Source organism: Oncorhynchus keta, chromosome 23 (genome assembly GCF_023373465.1).
Source record: "Oncorhynchus keta strain PuntledgeMale-10-30-2019 chromosome 23, Oket_V2, whole genome shotgun sequence".
In the NCBI taxonomy this organism is placed as follows: Eukaryota; Metazoa; Chordata; class Actinopteri; order Salmoniformes; family Salmonidae; genus Oncorhynchus; species Oncorhynchus keta.
Window position 1 is genome coordinate 35,001 of NC_068443.1, and position 10,000 is coordinate 45,000.

A 10,000-nucleotide genomic window follows, 5' to 3' on the forward strand; every position below is an offset into this window, starting at 1 on the left:
CTGTATATAACCTCCACATTGACTCTGTACCGGTTCCCCCTGTATATAGCCTCCACATTGACTCTGTACCGGTACCCCCTGTATATAGCCTCCACATTGACTCTGTACCGGTACCCCCTGTATATAGCCTCCACATTGACTCTGTACCGGTACCCCCTGTATATAGCCTCCACATTGACTCTGTACCGGTACCCCCTGTATATAGCCTCCACATTGACTCTGTACCGGTACCCCCTGTATATAGCCTCCACATTGACTCTGTACCGGTTCCCCCTGTATATAGCCTCCACATTGACTCTGTACCGGTACCCAATTTGTAAGTCGCTCTGGATAAGAGCGTCTGCTAAATGACTTAAATGTAAATGTAAATGTACCCCCTGTATATAGCCTCCACATTGACTCTGTACCGGTACCCCCTGTATATAGCCTCCACATTGACTCTGTACCGGTACCCCCTGTATATAGCCTCCACACTGACTCTGTACCGGTTCCCCCTGTATATAGCCTCCACATTGACTCTGTACCGGTACCCCCTGTATATAGCCTCCACATTGACTCTGTACCGGTTCCCCCTGTATATAGCCTCCACATTGACTCTGTACCGTAACACCCTGTATATAGCCTCCACATTGACTCTGTACTGTAATACCCTGTATGTAGCCTCCACATTGACTCTGTACCGGTACCCCCTGTATATAGCCTCCACATTGACTCTGTACCGTAACACCCTGTATATAGCCTCCACATTGACTCTGTACCGTAATACCCTGTATATAGCCTCCACATTGACTCTGTACCGTAATACCCTGTATGTAGCCTCCACATTGACTCTGTACTGGTACCCCCTGTATATAGCCTCCACATTGACTCTGTACCATAATACCCTGTATATAGCCTCCACATTGACTCTGTACCAGTACCCCCTGTATATAGCCTCCACATTGACTCTGTACCGGTACCCCCTGTATATAGCCTCCACATTGACTCTGTACCGGTACCCCCTGTATATAGCCTCCACATTGACTCTGTACCGGTACCCCCTGTATATAGCCTCCACATTGACTCTGTACCGTAACACCCTGTATATAGCCTCCACATTGACTCTGTACTGTAATACCCTGTATATAGCCTCCACATTGACTCTGTACCGGTACCCCCTGTATATAGCCTCCACATTGACTCTGTACCGGTTCCCCCTGTATATAGCCTCCACATTGACTCTGCACCATAACACCCTGTATATAGCCTTCACATTGACTCTGTACCAGTACCCCCTGTATATAGCCTCCACATTGACTCTGTACCGTAATACCCTGTATATAGCCTCCACATTGACTCTGTACCGTAAAACACCCTGTATATAGCCTCCACATTGACTCTGTACCGGTACCCCCTGTATATAGCCTCCACATTGACTCTGTACCGGTACCCCCTGTATATAGCCTCCACATTGACTCTGTACCATAACACCCTGTATATAGCCTCCACATTGACTCTGTACCATAACACCCTGTATATAGCCTTCACATTGACTCTGTACCAGTACCCCCTGTATATAGCCTCTACATTAACTCTGTACCGTAATACCCTGTATATAGCCTCCATATTGACTCTGTACCGGTACACCCTGTATATAGCCTCCACATTGACTCTGTATCGGTACCCCCTGTATATAGCCTGCACACTGACTCTGTATCGGTACCCCCTGTATATAGCCTCCACATTGACTCTGTATCGGTACCCTCTGTATATAGCCTCCACATTGACTCTGTATCGGTACCCCCTGTATATAGCCTCCTCATTGACTCTGTACCGGTACCCCCTGTATATAGCCTCCACATTGACTCTGTATCGGTGCCCTCTGTATATAGCCTCCACATTGACTCTGTATCGGTACCCCCTGTATATTGGTTAAGGGCTCGTAAGTCAGCATTTCACTGTAAGGTCAACAACACCTGTTGTATTCAGTTGTATTGGCAAAGGGGGAGGGGCTTGGTGTGAGCGGCATGGGGAGGGGCTTGGTGTGAGCGGCAGGGGGAGGGGCTTGGTGTGAGCAGCAAGGGGAGGGGCTTGGTGTGAGCAGCAAGGGAGAGGGGCTTGGTGTGAGCAGCAAGGGGAGGGGCTTGGTGTGAGCGGCAAGGGGAGGGGCTTGGTGTGAGCGGCAAGGGAGAGGGGCTTGGTGTGAGCGGCAAGGGGAGGGGCTTGGTGTGAGCGGCAAGGGGAGGGGCTTGGTGTGAGCGGCAAGGGGAGGGGCTTGGTGTGAGCGGCAAGGGGAGGGGCTTGGTGTGAGCGGCAAGGGGAGGGGCTTGGTGTGAGCGGCAAGGGGAGGGGCTTGGTGTGAGCGGCAAGGGGAGGGGCTTGGTGTGAGTGGCAACACACTCACCTCGTAACCACGGTAATCCACCTCTACGTCATCTCCATACACGTTGAGCTCCATGTTCTTGTGACTGAACACCGTGGCCGGCTTCGGGTTTCTATGGTTACACGCCATGTCGTCTGCTAGCATCAAAACTATGTGACTGGAGAGAAGGTAGGGAGGGAGGAAGGAAGTAAAGAGAGAGGGAGGGACCAGTTATAACATGTCCATATTTGACCTGAGTATGTCACCTGTGGTGGAGTAGCACTCTGTCCTCACTCACCTGCTTCTCTCAGCATCCCCTAACCAGACATCACTCACCTGCTTCTCTCAGCATCCCCTAACCAGACATCACTCACCTGCTTCTCTCAGCATCCCCTAACCAGTCCTCACTCACCTGCTTCTCTCAGCATCCCCTAACCAGTCCTCACTCACCTGCTTCTCTCAGCATCCCCTAACCAGTCCTCACTCACCTGCTTCTCTCAGCATCCCCTAACCAGACATCACTCACCTGCTTCTCTCAGCATCCCCTAACCAGACATCACTCACCTGCTTCTCTCAGCATCCCCTAACCAGACATCACTCACCTGCTTCTCTCAGCATCCCCTAACCAGTCATCACTCACCTGCTTCTCTCAGCATCACCTAACCAGTCCTCACTCACCTGCTTCTCTCAGCATCCCCTAACCAGACATCACTCACCTGCTTCTCTCAGCATCCCCTAACCAGTCCTCACTCACCTGCTTCTCTCAGCATCCCCTAACCAGACATCACTCACCTGCTTCTCTCAGCATCCCCTAACCAGTCCTCACTCACCTGCTTCTCTCAGCATCCCCTAACCAGTCCTCACTCACCTGCTTCTCTCAGCATCCCCTAACCAGACATCACTCACCTGCTTCTCTCAGCATCCCCTAACCAGACATCACTCAACTGCTTCTCTCAGCATCACCTAACCAGTCCTCACTCACCTGCTTCTCTCAGCATCCCCTAACCAGACATCACTCACCTGCTTCTCTCAGCATCACCTAACCAGACATCACTCACCTGCTTCTCTCAGCATCCCCTAACCAGACATCACTCACCTGCTTCTCTCAGCATCCCCTAACCAGACATCACTCACCTGCTTCTCTCAGCATCCCCTAACCAGACATCACTCACCTGCTTCTCTCAGCATCCCCTAACCAGACATCACTCACCTGCTTCTCTCAGCATCACCTAACCAGACATCACTCACCTGCTTCTCTCAGCATCCCCTAACCAGACATCACTCACCTGCTTCTCTCAGCATCACCTAACCAGACATCACTCACCTGCTTCTCTCAGCATCCCCTAACCAGACATCACTCACCTGCTTCTCTCAGCATCCCCTAACCAGACATCACTCACCTGCTTCTCTCAGCATCCCCTAACCAGACATCACTCACCTGCTTCTCTCAGCATCACCTAACCAGACATCACTCACCTGCTTCTCTCAGCATCCCCTAACCAGACATCACTCACCTGCTTCTCTCAGCATCCCCTAACCAGCCCTCACTCACCTGTAACAGTTAGCTACCTGTCTGGGATGCCCAGTCTGTTGACAATACAGTACACAGACAGAGTAACAGTTAGCTACCTGTCTGGGATGCCCAGTCTCTTGACACTACGGTACACAGATAGTGTGTTGGCCACATGACGATAGTTGAACCAGAATCTGGATGTGCACACCTAAGAGGAAAAGGACAAAGTTAATTTTGTATTAAATGTTAATGTTGAAAGCACGAAATTCAACATCTTGGACACTTCATTAAAAAAAATATTACGATTGAAGTGTGTGTGTGTGTGTGTGCATAATTACTCACCAAAACTGCCCAGTTGTTTGTGTGTCCACTGCTGAAGAATTGACCAGCTTTAGCCTGCATTATTTCAGAAAGGAACGGGTAGTTCGTTAGGTTGGGTACCATTGTATTGACCAGCACACAAGCACATATAGAGTATGGAGAGTGGTGGCAGGCTGGCGCTGGTCAATGCGCCGGATGCGTTTTTTTTTTTCTTCTCTTCATTTCCGAGTCACTTTATTCACAAAATATTTCCCCTAAACATAGAATCAAGATGTTTCGACTTATGTGCGACTGTCGATAACTTCAGAACGAAATTGACTACAAATATAAAGTGGCCAAAACATTAGCAATTGTTACCAACAAGTGAGAGATAAAATGATGCTTCAAAATGCCAGCAGCATACCACCCTTACATACCACTGCTGGTTAAACAGGGTTGGTCCCGGAGTTTACCCAGAATGCACCGTGCTAAATAATCTCTGGTACATCCCTGACGATTCGGTCCAAAAAGCTACATTTCCTTACTGTGTTTAAAGAAGAGTCTGACTGGACATATAGAGTGACATATAGAGAGTACTTTTACCATAGTAAAAGTAGTCTTTGTAGCAAACAGCTAGTTAGCTAGCCTAGCAAGATAATGTACAAACGACAGAACAAGATCAGACAGGGGTATTAACATTAGGCTAACTAGATTAGAAAGCAGTAGTGGTTAAAACAGCAAGGTGAAACGAATATTTTTGAACGAGTATCGCTAAGAAAAAAGGTGCTATATATTTACCTCAATATTATTACTTTCCACCGCGCCAGGAACAATAAACAGGCTGAAAAGTGTCAGTACTTTCAGGGAACAGCAGTTAGCCATGTTGCTACTACAGGAAGAGCTATCGCCCTAGGTGCTTCTTCTTCTTCTTTGATATCCCGGTCCGCAAACTAACGTTGAAGGTGCATGCCGCCACCTACTGTGCTGGAGTGTACAATTCATCGTGGTCCGACAAATTCTGTACTAAGAAAAAATATATATATATTTTTTTTTAAACGAATAATCCCTACTAATTCAATACTGAAACAATCCACATTTAATATGATTCAACATGTCAACAGCCATTTTGACAGTAACATCTGTTACTCCCAATAACTATTTCGCCATATCCACTATTACATTTACATTTAAGTAATTTAGCAGACGCTCTTATCCAGAGCGATTTACACCTTAAACCTTTCCACAACCAAAGTCATGTTGATAACCTTACCAATGAAAGCTATGAAGTTTATTTACTATCAAAGTGTCCTTTGACCCTGCACATTCATTGATGACAAGATTTTGGAAAAGGTATCGAAACCATGCCAGGACCAGCAGAGCACCAGCCCTGACATTAGGTCCACTTCGTACAGGTCAAGACCAGCAGAAACACCAGCCCTGACATTAGGTCCACTTCGTACAGGCCAGGACCAGCAGAAACACCAGCCCTGACATTAGGTCCACTTCGTACAGGTCAAGACCAGCAGAAACACCAGCCCTGACATTAGGTCCACTTCGTACAGGTCAAGACCAGCAGAAACACCAGCCCTGACATCAGGTCCACTTCGTACAGGCCAGGACCAGCAGAAACACCAGCCCTGACATTAGGTCCACTTCGTACAGGTCAAGACCAGCAGAAACACCAGCCCTGACATTAGGTCCACTTCGTACAGGTCAAGACCAGCAGAAACACCAGCCCTGACATTAGGTCCACTTCGTACAGGCCAGGACCAGCAGAAACACCAGCCCTGACATCAGGTCCACTTCGTACAGGTCAAGACCAGCAGAAACACCAGCCCTGACATTAGGTCCACTTCGTACAGGCCAGGACCAGCAGAAACACCAGCCCTGACATTAGGTCCACTTCGTACAGGTCAAGACCAGCAGAAACACCAGCCCTGACATTAGGTCCACTTCGTACAGGCCAGGACCAGCAGAAACACCAGCCCTGACATTAGGTCCACTTCGTACAGGTCAAGACCAGCAGAAACACCAGCCCTGACATTAGGTCCACTTCGTACAGGCCAGGACTAGCAGAAACACCAGCCCTGACATTAGGTCCACTTCGTACAGGCCAGGACCAGTCATGGAAGCTCCATCAATCCTCACTGTGGTTCCACCAATCTGTCATACAGCCTCTGCATATGATACATCATGACTGATTCTAGATCTATGAGCCTCTCTAGTCTCTCTCTACACCTGTTCAACCCCCACAATTACAACACTGAACCTTAACATTTCTCTCTCAGTCACCATAATCATGTGTTTCTCCACACTTGGCCCATATTGGTCCAAATGGTCCAAGCACACCAATACAGTCGTGAAGAGGGCACGACAAAGACTATTCCCCCTCAGGAAACTAAAAAATGTTGGCATGGGTCCTGAGATCCTCAAAAGGTTCTACAGCTGCAACATCGAGAGCATCCTGACTGGTTGAATCACTGCCTTGTACATCAACTGCTCGGCCTCCGACCGCTTGGCACTACAGTGCGTACGGCCCAGTACATCACTGGGGCTAAGCTTCCTGCCATCCAGGACCTCTATACCAGGCGGTGTCAGAGGAAGGGCCTAAAAATTGTCAAAAACCCCAGCCATCCCAGTCATAGACTGTTCTCTCTACTACCGCATGGCAAGCAGTACCAGAGTGCCAAGTCTAGGACAAAATGGCTTCTCAACAGATTTTACCCCCAAGCCATAAGACTCCTGGACTATTTGCATTGTGACCCCCCTCATTTTACGCTGCTGCTACTCTCTCTTTATCATATATGCATAGTCACTTTAACTATACATTCATGTACATACTACCTTAATTGGCCCGACCGACCAGGGCTCCCGCACATTGGCTAACTGGGATATCTGCATTGTGTCTCACCCACCAACCACTCTTTAACGCTACTGTTACTCTCTGTTCATCATATATACATAGTCACTTTAACCATTTCTACATGTACATACTACCTCAATCAGCCTGACTAACCAGTATCTGTATGTAGCCTCGCTACTTTTATAGCCTCTCTACTTTTATAGCCTCGCGACTGTTATTCACACTATTTTTACTGTTGTTTTATTTTTTTACTTACCTATTGTTCACCTAACACCTTGTTTGCACCTTTGGTTAGAGCCTGTAAGTAAGCATTTCACTGTGAGGTCTACTACACCTGTTGTATTCACCATTTCACTGTAAGGTCTACTACACCTGTTGTATTCACCATTTCACTGTAAGGTCTACTACACCTGTTGTATTCATCATTTCACTGTAAGGTCTACTACACCTGTTGTATTCAGCATTTCACTGTGAGGTCTACTACACCTGTTGTATTCAGCATTTCACTGTCAGGTCTACTACACCTGTTGTATTCAGCATTTCACTGTGAGGTCTACTACACCTGTTGTATTCAGCATTTCACTGTGAGGTTTACTACACCTGTTGTATTCAGCATTTCACTGTAAGGTTTACTACACCTGTTGTATTCAGCATTTCACTGTGAGGTCTAATACACCTGTTGTATTCAGCATTTCACTGTAAGGTCTACTACACCTGTTGTATTCAGCATTTCACTGTAATGTCTACTGCACCTGTTGTATTCAGCATTTCACTGTGAGGTTTACTACACCTGTTGTATTCAGCATTTCACTGTAAGGTTTACTACACCTGTTGTATTCAGCATTTCACTGTGAGGTCTACTACACCTGTTGTATTCAGCATTTCACTGTAAGGTCTACTACACCTGTTGTATTCAGCATTTCACTGTAATGTCTACTACACCTGTTGTATTCAGCATTTCACTGTAAGGTTTACTACACCTGTTGTATTCAGCATTTCACTGTGAGGTCTACTACACCTGTTGTATTCAGCATTTCACTGTAAGGTCTACTACACCTGTTGTATTCAGCATTTCACTGTGAGGTCTACTACACCTGTTGTATTCAGCATGTCACTGTAATGTCTACTACACCTGTTGTATTCAGCATTTCACTGTAAGGTTTACTACACCTGTTGTATTCAGCATTTCACTGTAAGGTCTACTACACGTGTTGTATTCAGCATTTCACTGTGAGGTTTACTACACCTGTTGTATTCAGCATTTCACTGTAAGGTCTACTACACCTGTTGTATTCAGCATTTCACTGTGAGGTTTACTACACCTGTTGTATTCAGCATTTCACTGTGAGGTCTACTACACCTGTTGTATTCAGCATTTCACTGTGAGGTCTACTACACCTGTTGTATTCAGCATTTCACTGTAAGGTCTACTACACCTGTTGTATTCAGCATTTCACTGTGAGGTTTACTACACCTGTTGTATTCAGCATTTCACTGTAAGGTTTACTACACCTGTTGTATTCAGCATTTCACTGTCAGGTCTACTACACCTGTTGTATTCAGCATTTCACTGTAAGGTCTACTACACCTGTTGTATTCAGCATTTCACTGTAAGGTCTACTACACCTGTTGTATTCAGCATTTCACTGTAAGGTCTACTACACCTGTTGTATTCAGCATTTCACTGTAAGGTCTACCTACACCTGTTGTATTCAGCATTTCACTGTAAGGTCTACTACACCTGTTGTATTCAGCATTTCACTGTAAGGTCTACTACACCTGTTGTATTCAGCATTTCACTGTAAGGTTTACTACACCTGTTGTATTCAGCATTTCCCTGTAAGGTTTACTACACATGTTGTATTCAGAATTTCACTGTAAGGTCTACTACACCTGTTGTATTCAGCATTTCACTGAGGTTTACTACACCTGTTGTATTCAGCATTTCACTGTAAGGTTTACTACACCTGTTGTATTCAGCATTTCACTGTGAGGTCTACTACACCTGTTGTATTCAGCATTTCACTGTAAGGTCTACTACACCTGTTGTATTCAGCATTTCACTGTGAGGTCTACTACACCTGTTGTATTCAGCATGTCACTGTAATGTCTACTACACCTGTTGTATTCAGCATTTCACTGTAAGGTTTACTACACCTGTTGTATTCAGCATTTCACTGTAAGGTCTACTACACCTGTTGTATTCAGCATTTCACTGTAAGGTCTACTACACCTGTTGTATTCAGCATTTCACTGTGAGGTCTACTACACCTGTTGTATTCAGCATTTCACTGTAAGGTCTACTACACCTGTTGTATTCAGCATTTCACTGTGAGGTCTACTACACCTGTTGTATTCAGCATGTCACTGTAATGTCTACTACACCTGTTGTATTCAGCATTTCACTGTAAGGTTTACTACACCTGTTGTATTCAGCATTTCACTGTAAGGTCTACTACACCTGTTGTATTCAGCATTTCACTGTGAGGTTTACTACACCTGTTGTATTCAGCATTTCACTGTAAGGTCTACTACACCTGTTGTATTCAGCATTTCACTGTGAGGTTTACTACACCTGTTGTATTCAGCATTTCACTGTGAGGTCTACTACACCTGTTGTATTCAGCATTTCACTGTGAGGTCTACTACACCTGTTGTATTCAGCATTTCACTGTAAGGTCTACTACACCTGTTGTATTCAGCATTTCACTGTGAGGTTTACTACACCTGTTGTATTCAGCATTTCACTGTAAGGTCTACTACACCTGTTGTATTCAGCATTTCACTGTGAGGTCTACTACACCTGTTGTATTCAGCATGTCACTGTAATGTCTACTACACCTGTTGTATTCAGCATTTCACTGTAAGGTTTACTACACCTGTTGTATTCAGCATTTCACTGTAAGGTCTACTACACCTGTTGTATTCAGCATTTCACTGTGAGGTTTACTACACCTGTTGTATTCAGCATTTCACTGTAAGG

General features: G+C 45.9%; 1 protein-coding gene and 2 long non-coding RNA genes across 6 annotated transcripts in view; all 3 read right to left on the bottom strand.

The window, feature by feature from the left end:
- The window catches only part of pigk (phosphatidylinositol glycan anchor biosynthesis, class K), a 35,430-nt gene extending 30,323 nt beyond the window's left edge, over window positions 1-5,107 (bottom strand). The window contains 4 exon segments of the mRNA XM_052477382.1: window positions 2,384-2,519; window positions 3,971-4,062; window positions 4,197-4,250; window positions 4,953-5,107. Of these exon segments, the coding sequence (XP_052333342.1) occupies window positions 2,384-2,519; window positions 3,971-4,062; window positions 4,197-4,250; window positions 4,953-5,036 (366 nt within the window). The 5' untranslated portion in view covers window positions 5,037-5,107.
- Window positions 2,636-3,275, bottom strand: LOC127910843 (uncharacterized). 3 transcript variants are annotated; one of them, XR_008076307.1, is made up of 3 exons: window positions 3,134-3,275; window positions 2,982-3,019; window positions 2,636-2,791 (listed from the first exon to the last, which is right to left on the bottom strand). It is a non-coding gene; the product is annotated as an uncharacterized LOC127910843 (long non-coding RNA). The 3 variants fall into 3 exon arrangements; XR_008076309.1 differs by having other exon boundaries at window positions 2,706-2,753; XR_008076308.1 differs by having other exon boundaries at window positions 2,782-2,829.
- Window positions 5,108-8,089: 2,982 nt separating the features above from the next.
- LOC127911094 (uncharacterized) overlaps window positions 8,090-10,000 on the bottom strand; it is a 2,505-nt gene continuing 594 nt past the window's right edge. Inside the window, exons 2-4 of one of the 2 annotated variants that reach the window (XR_008077594.1) lie at window positions 9,137-9,440; window positions 8,606-8,796; window positions 8,090-8,187 (exon numbers count right to left, since the gene is read on the bottom strand). This is a non-coding gene — a long non-coding RNA (uncharacterized LOC127911094). Of the gene's footprint in view, window positions 8,188-8,258; window positions 8,797-9,136; window positions 9,441-10,000 lie in introns of those variants that run through there. The other variant, XR_008077593.1, reaches the window with a different exon arrangement.